This window comes from Rhincodon typus, chromosome 36, assembly GCF_021869965.1.
Source record: "Rhincodon typus isolate 14 chromosome 36, sRhiTyp1.1, whole genome shotgun sequence".
Taxonomy (NCBI): Eukaryota; Metazoa; Chordata; class Chondrichthyes; order Orectolobiformes; family Rhincodontidae; genus Rhincodon; species Rhincodon typus.
The window spans coordinates 1996649-2005643 of NC_063367.1; the positions used below are offsets into that span (position 1 = coordinate 1996649).

The 8995-nt window shown below is 43.2% G+C and overlaps 1 protein-coding gene across 1 annotated transcript in view; it reads left to right on the forward strand.

Annotated features, from left to right (window-relative positions):
- Positions 1–367: 367 nt before the first annotated feature.
- Positions 368–8995, forward strand: part of LOC109925457 (hydroxylysine kinase-like) — a 33044-nt gene continuing 24416 nt past the window's right edge. Inside the window, exons 1-2 of the mRNA XM_048617158.1 lie at positions 368–455; positions 5674–6010. Coding sequence (XP_048473115.1) covers positions 5674–6010 — 337 coding nt within the window. The 5' untranslated portion in view covers positions 368–455. The remainder of the gene's footprint in view (positions 456–5673; positions 6011–8995) is intronic.

Here is an 8995-nt window from a genome sequence, read left to right on the forward strand (position 1 = left end):
TGCTTATTATATTCTCTGTCACCATGTCTTCTCTCACCTCCCCTCGACTTCAGTGGGACTGTTTTGTTTTTTCAAGTCTGGCAGTTAGACACACCGTCGTTCTGTCATTCTCACATTGCAATCACTTAATCTAAACTATCAACATATTTTCTTCCTCAGTGCTCCACCACCCCCACAACTATTGCATAAATGCTGCCCTTACACATTTTGCTTCGGCTCTGATGAAGAGTCATCTAGATGCTAATCATTAACTTGCTCTCTCTCCATGGATGCTGCCTTACCTGCTGTCACTTCCAGCATTTGTTTGTCTTTAGTACAGATTCCAGCATCTGCACTAATTTGTTGCTACTGAGATGACAACAATGTGTGGTTCGTAAGCACAAAAGGCCTGCTAAATCTACCTTTGACCAGCATTTGAAGTCTAAGCTCCTCCACTCTGCGCTCATTGCAAATAGGTAAGGAAATGAACTGTAGCTGCAGGTTGCAAATTGCTGACTCTTGCTTTCGCCCCTTCGTTGTCTGAGCATCCAGAAAACTTTGTCTCTGTCATTTTTTGGTTGTATTTCATATCTAGAGAATGGCCAAGTGATGGCAGGGAACACGGCTCACAGTGGATACAATCCACCTGCTCACCAGTTTTATCCCCACCCTCCACAATGAGCCTGCATGCCCCCTTTTATCTCCTACTCCTCTGACAGCCCGGTTCACCATTCCCAACGTGTGGAGACCCATCATATTAAACTTCACCTCCCAACTGTCCTCCCTGTGCCCTGAGCCCTGACACTACATTCTAATGATTCTCCCTGGTCCTTTATGGTCTCCCGGTGGATGGTGGGCATGGTCACTAAATTCTCCCTCCCGTAGCCCAGCCTGCCCCCAAATGTTGCTCTGCATAACCCCATACACCTGAAGCTCATTCCCGTCCCCGTCCTTGACCCCACCTCTGCAAATGCCTGTGTTTCTTCTCCCTCCTTTTCCCCCAATGTGTATCCTCCTCACTGAATATTGCACGGACCCCCCTGAATATTGTACTGACTCCAGACTCTGAACTTCACTGAGCAGCCCCTGGACATGATGGGGCAAAACCCCTGCCTGCTGTGTTAGCTGGTGCCCCCGTGGAGTGTGCTCTGTTTGGTGCTCAGTAACTTGGAGGCTGCTCATAGCCAGTGATGAGCTGAAGTTGCTGGATACCTGTTTTGACCTCCACATTCAGCATCCTCAAATATATCTTGTTTGGCATCTGTTGTAAAATAGGAAGCTGTACATTTTAATGAGGTGAATTGCAGTGTTACCAAAGTATTTCATATGCTTCTGAAGAAGAGTCTTATCAGACTCCAAGCATTAATGCTGTTTCTCTCTCTGAAGATACTGCCAGACCTGCTGAGTTTCTCCAATACTTTCTGTGTTTGTTTCAAATTTCCAGCATCTGCAGTATTTTATCCTTAATTCAAGAAGGTATGAGGTTTTGCCCTTGTGACAGGCATCTCCAATTGCAAGGTGCAATTCACTGCCTGTTGTCTTGTGACCCTGGAGTATTTACCAGGAAAGTAGTCTTGCCCTCCCTCACTGTGGCCCTGGTTGTGACCACAGGCAGGACTAGTTTCCTACCACAGCAGCAACCCTGAGTGAATAGCCTGAACACAGGCAGCAAGAAGAGGCAGTGACCAGCATAGCCCCATCTTCCTGAGTTCTGAAAGCAGCTCATCATACAATGCTGTATGCAGTCAGATAACCCCCTCAGCACCTACTTACCAATGATCCCACTATCATTATCCTTCTTGACACAGCCACCATCTCGCCATACTCTCGCCCTCTCTTCTTGACACAGGTTAATATCAACAGCAGGTCCAGATGCAGGAATAAATTTATCCAATTGGGAAAATCACCATGCTCTCAGAGAACATACGCGTTCACCCCACTGCATTCTTAGAATCGTCGAATTCCTACAATTTGGAGGCGGGCCATATGGCTTATCAAGTCCATATCAACCCTTTGAAGGGAATCCCACCCAGATATCCCCCCCATAACACTCTATCCCGAGATTTCCCATGGATAAACCACCTAGCCTGCACATCATTGGACACTATAGGCAATTTAGCATGGCCAACCCATGTAAACTACACATCTTTGGACTGTGCAGGAAACCCGAACAAACTCAGGCAGACACTAGGAGAACATACAGACTTCACACAGACAGTTGATGAAAGGTGCTGTGAGGCAGCAGGGCTAACCACTGAGCTACCGTGCCATTCCCTTAGTTTCTGGAAGATGAAGGCTGATGACCTTTCATTGAGAGTTCTCCGGATGGTGGACCAGGTTGTTAGACCAAAAGATGTAGGAGCTGATGTAGATCATTCAGCCCATTCAATGCCATTCAATGAGATCATGGCTCATCTGATAATCCTCAACTCTACTTTCTAGCCTTTTCTCCACAGGACTCAAGTTCCTTTACTGATGAAAACTCTGTCTATCTCTGCCTCAAATATACTTAAACGACCAATCCATGGCAGTTTTCTGTGGTAAAGAAATCCATGGATTCACTACCCCCTGAGAGAAGAAATTCTTCTTCATCTCAGTTTTAAATATATAAGCCCTTACCCTGAGATGATGTCTTCTGGTCCCAGACTCTCCCACAAGGGAAACAGCCTTTTCACATCTACCTGGTTGGTTCTGGGCCTTGAGGGCCTAATTGAGCACAGCACCTCAGGCTGGGCCAAGAGTGCCACCAAGGCTGAATGGTAGACAGAAAGTGGTGGAATGGGAAGCGAGGCGAGCAGGCATCTTGGGAGAGGAGAGCAGCTCCCTCCCTGTGGAGCAACTGGCAGCCTAGCACTGCCGATAATCGGGAATATTCTAATGTCCTGGTTTCTGGTGCAATATTTTGTGGATGTGGTCACGTTCCCCATGAAATACTCCATGTTAAGTTTCACTGTGATGGTGGGAGAACTCAATCTCTTTCTTTGGCAGGACAATCTCCAACAGGACAGCACAGTGGCTCGGTGGACAGCCACGTTCCCTCACAGTGCTAGGAACCTGTGTGGACTTTGCATGTTCTTTCCTTGTCTACAGTGTTAGGTAGATTAGCCATGGGCCTGTGCAGACTTGATGGACCAAATGGTTTCTTTACACATTGGCATTCTGTGATCTTAGGACCAACAACTTCTTTGTGCTCAGTGCGGAGGCTATGATGCAGCAGTAATGTCACTGAGCTAGTAATCTAGAACCTCGGACTAAAGATCTGGGAACAAAAACAGAAATTGCTGGTGAAACTCCGCAGGTCTGGCAGCATCTGTTGGAATGACATCACTGCTGCTGGAGTTGCTGTGAGCACAGAAGGAGGATTTGAAAGGAAAGGAATGTCAATTGCTGAAGAAATGAATTCCAGTGTTTGGAATAAATCACAGCATTAACGAGAGAACAAATGGGAATGCATGCTACTGCTGTATCTACAGTATATACAAAGAAGTAAATAGATCTGATCTCCCAGTTAAAGATATAAAATTACCACACACTGATGAATTTTCATCAACTGTTTCTGAAGCAAGTGCACACACAACAAATTCTTGATGAGGAAGCTTTTCCAGTTTGAGCTCTAATTAATCTCGATCTCCAGTGCACTGAATTGCAAGGGTCACTCACTGAAAGACCACCCTTTAACCAGTAGCTGTGAGTCTGACTGAAGAAACATGCTTTACAGATAAGACAGGAAGCTTGAAAGAACCCACAGTTTAGAGGGTTTCTTCCCACCTGAGAATTTTTAAAAAGATTTTCGGTTGATTAACCTAAAAAGAATTTAATAGTCAACAAACTGACAGCTTTCCTCCTTCTACACATTAGCCCCAATGTTATCTTTATACATTAATAAAACAGATTGCCTGGCTGTGGGATCTTGCTGTGTGCATATTGGTTGTCACATTTCCTACATGAAAAAAGTGGTATCACTTCAACATTAACTGATCAACACAACTATTTTTCCCTCCACTTATGGAGCGTATCCAAATGCAGCTCTTTTTAATACAGACTTTGCCTTCATAATGCATTGATGTCATCGTCCTTTTGAATTGAATTTCTCCCTCTGTGGCTGTTTTTTTTTGCTTTTTCTATTTCTCTCTTCCCCGCTCTTCCTGCAACTGTACATTTTTCTGTCAGTATCTCTTGTCTTCCATTGTGGACCTCATGAAGGAGCAGGTTCTTATTTAAGTTCTCAGATGATATGATAAAGATCGATTTTTTTTTTTTAAATAATGGTGTGACCAGCAGCATCTGTCCTTCATGATTAAAAGTACATTTTATGTTTAAATTTTCCATTTCCAACTGTGCTCTTAATGGTAGATGTCTATACAGTAGTGATATTGGGAGAATAAAAACAGAAAACACTAGAGAAACTCAGGTCTGGCAGTATCTCTGGAGAGAGAAACAGAGTCACAGAAGTGTTGTGGAGCAGAAGGAGGTCATTTGGCCCATTGTGCATGCACTTGTTCTTCAGACAAGCATCGTTATCTAGTGCCAATCTCCAGCCCTTTCCCCACACTCCTGCATGTTATTTCCATTCAAATAATCATCCAATGGCCTCTTGAATACTTAAAATGAAGAAGAGTCATATCGGACCTGAAACTGCTTTTATTGTAATTAAATCAAACAACCTCGTCTCTTACCTCTTAAAAACGTTGCTCATATCGTTTCCAAAGTTACTTGAGTTTTTAATAATGAGCCTGTGTGGGTTTCCGCTGTGTGCTCCAGTTTCCTCCCACGATCCAAAGATGTGCAGGTTAGGTAGGTTGGCCATGTTAAATTGTCCATAGTGTCCAGGGATGTGCAGGCTAGGTAGGTTAACTGTTGCAAATACAGGGTTTATGGGGTCAGGGTGTGGGGATGGGATGCTCTTTGGAGGGTTGGTGCTGATTCGATGGGCTGAATGGTGCCTCTGTGTAGAGATTCGATTATAAATACAGTGGCTACAGGTCAGACGCTAGGAGTACTGCAGCAAGTAACATGCCTGACTCCCCAAAGCCTGTCCACAAGGCAAAAGTGAGGAGTGTAATGGAATACTGTCCACTTACCTGGATAAGTGCAGCTCCAACAACTCTCAACATGCATGACACTGTCTAGGACAAAGTAGCCACTAGATTGGTACCTCATTCATCACCTTCAACATTCTCTTCCCTCACCACTGATACTCAGTAGCAGCTGTGTACCATCTACAAGGTGCATTGTGGAAGTTCACCAAAGATCCTTAGACAGCACCTTCCAAACGCATGACAACTACCATCTAGAAGGTCAAAGGCACTAGATATATGGGAAAACCACCTCCTGCCAGTTCCAATCGAAGTGTGGAGGGTATTAAATCACAGTCCTGATATGTGCCTTGTGGACAGGCATTGGGGAGTCAGGAGATGAGCTACTCAATGCAATATTCCTAGCCTATGATCTGCTCTTCTAGTCACTGTATTTATATAGCTTGTCCAGTCTAGATTCTGGTAAATGGTAACCCCCAGATTTTGACATTGGGGGATTCAGTGATGATAAAACCATTGAATGTCAACAGTTAGATTCTACTTCAGAAGTGGTCAATGCTTAGTTCTTGTGTGGCATGAAAAACATATCATTTATCACCATCTGTCAGTGAATTCCATTCCCTTATTTAATTTGCTTTGTTAATTTGATGTTTCTCAGATGTCCTCCTCAGAGAAACCTGTTCTCATCAAACCCGCGCTGACTGAGGCCCAGGTTGTTGAGTTGGCTGAGCGGTTATATGGTCTGAAGGTCTCCAGTGTCCAACCAATGCCCAGTTACGATGACCAGAACTTCCACATCCTGGTGTCTGAGACCCAGGCAACTAGAGATCACAATCAGAGCTACGTCCTCAAAGTGACGAACACTGTCGACAGTGAAGACGCTGATTTGATTGAAGCACAAACACAAGCCATGATATTTTTGAGTGAGAAAGGATTTCCATCACCCACACCAATCCCAACCGTTGATGGCAAGATTATGTCATTAGAGACAATTGGTAAGTTTTATTGATGACCGGGTGCAGTTGCAGTTGAATTTTAAAACGTCACTGCTTTCACCAAAGCATGTCATCTCTCAAATTTCTGTGTACTGTATTTCAAAATAATCGAACATTTGGCTGAATCAATACTGGCAGCTTCCACATTTCCCTTAGAAGCGTGTGCCACATACTGACGACTCCTCGAGCCACAGAGTAATTATGGCATAGAAGAAAGCCATTCAATCCATTGAGTCTGTGCTATTTCTCAATAGACTCATTCAGTCAGTCCTATTCATCAATAATTTTAAATCTGTGTCTACTTGTTTTTGTACAACCAACTAATGGGAGCAGCTCCACTCAAACTCCTTTACTCCAGAGAGAACAAACACAACTCCCCCCATCTGACGTTACAGCTCAAATCCCTGGGGCCAGTCTGATATACCTCCTTGGTATCCTCTCAAGAGCCTTCCCTTGCCTCTTTGTCACACCTTCTTGAATACCTTTTGTAAATCCAAATGTAATCCATCCACTGGTTCTCCTTTGTCTACCCTGTTCTTTTCATCCTAAAAGTACACATGAAAGTTGTCCAACATGATTTCCATTTCATAAAAGCATTTTTGGTTCTGTCTAATCGTTTTATGATGTTTTAAGCCTCCCAATGGCTCGATAGAATATTGTTTTCACAGATTCCTTTTGAATTTACCCCTTCAAATGTGGGCCATGTCCATTTTTCTAGACAAGAAGAAACAAACCCCCACAGTAAATATTTTCAAGTACCTTCAGATTCTGTAAAACTGAAGTGATATCACCCTCTCAATGTTCTCTCTCCAAATGATAAATCTGTCCAGTTTATAGAATTGATTCTCAGAATTCAGTCTCTCCATTTCCTCAGTCACTCTGTTGCTCTCCTCTGTATCCTTCAATAGCAGCAATATCCCTCTGGGAAGCATGGCAACCTAAACTCTGTTCTCCATCCATAATGCTATCAATAAACATGCGGAATTAGATCCCATATACAAACCCTTACAAAAAAGAACCTGAAATGACACCTCAGCAGCCCGGATCATATAAATACTAAGCAGAATGGAACAATATCGCTTCATTGGAGGCCGCACTGCTGATTTTATCCAGCATAGTGACAAAACGTCTGAACTACAACCAGCCAGCTCGGCGAGTAAGTCAACAACTTCACCTAAACTGTGTGTTTGCACCAACGATTTATAAGGTGACAAGGTTATCTCATTATTTTGACCATTTAATGCATCCCCAATGTCTGATTTGTTTTATTCATTGCCACCATTTCTTTATTCTTCTATGGGATGAGGGTGATCCCTAATTATCCTTGAGCTGAGTGGCTCACTTGGCTATTTCAGAGGGCAGTAAATGGTCAATGGCATTTCTGTGGGTCTGGAACCATGTGTAGATCTGACCAGTTCAGGATGGCAGATTTCCTTCCTGAAAGAGGCATTAATGAACCAGATAGGTCTTCACAATCACCAATACTGAGACTACACTTGAATTGCAGATCTTATTGATTGGGGTTGTCTTCCACCAGTTGCAGTGGTGGGATTTGAACCCATGCTCTCAGACCATTAGCCTGGGCTACTAGACTACTAGCCAAGTGTCATTGCCACCACATCTTACTGACAGGAGGCTGGAAGAGCACAGCAAACCAGGCAGCATCTGGAGGAAAGGAAAAGTCAACGTTTCAGGTATTACCCTCTTCAGGACACCAGTTTTGTGTTCTTCCAGCCTCCTGTTGGTTTACATTGGATTCCAGCATCTTCAGTTTTCTTGTTTCTCACCACCCCACTGTTCAGCTTTCACATTTACCACCTTCATTTACACTCTCATTATTCCATAAACTCATGAAAGAACAAAAACAAGTTGGAGTTCCAAAGAATATTTTGGTTTTCCAAGTCTGGCATGAAATTGTGATTGGAAAGTTCATGTGGGAGACGATCAAGGTGCTAACAAGTAAAATGACCAAAAGACTAAAATATTTAACACAGTCACAAATTTTGCAAAGGGCACAGCATTAGATCTAAGAGGGATGGGAAGGAGCCATACGAACAGGGCACTCAGATCCTCATACTGTTTAAATCTATATTAATGGCCTGGATGAAGGGACCAAATGTATTGCAGATAATGCAGAAATGGGAAACCAATTTGTGAGGATACAATTTGCATTGACATATTAGACAGGTTGAGTGGGCAAACATTGGCAGTTGGAGTATAATGTGAAAATGTGTGAAGTTTTCCACTTTGACTGGAAGACTAAAACAGCAGAATAATATTTAAATGGAGAAAGACTATTGTACTCTGCAGGTCAGAGGGATCTAGATTGCCTCGTATATGAATTCCAAAACATTAGTGTGCAGATACAGTAAGTAATGAAAGAGGCACAGGGAATCACAAAAAGCTAGCATCCAAGTTCAGTGGGTGATAGGCAACTGTCCATTTGCCTTCCCTTTATTTCAAAGGGAATGGAGTATAAAAGTAGGGACGTTTTGCTAACACTATACAAGGCTCTAGTCATACCACAGCCACAAAGCCATGAACTGTTTAGGGTCCTTTAAATCTTTAATATGATTGATCCTGTGTTAGATAGCTCCTGGTTCAGGTAGTGATCCAAAATTTATTACATCTCTCTTATTGCGATCAGTCTTTGACCTCTTATCTAGAGAAGGCTAGATTGGTGTTGGGCACCGACCAGAGTTAGCTCACTGGGCTGATACCAGGTATGGAAGGACTGTCTTATAAGAAGAAGTTGAGTATGTTGGGCCTTTACTCATCGGAATTTAGAAGAATGAGAGGCGACCTTATTGAAACAGACCTTTCTTAGGGGTCTTGACAGGGTGGCTACAAAAAGATGTTTCCTTTTGTAGTAAGAATTTACGTATAGAGGGCATTATTGAGGTTGATTGGCTGGCTGAGCTGGTTTGTTGTTTTGCAGACGTTTCGTTACCATGCTTGGTAACATCCTCAGTGCAGCCTCCAATG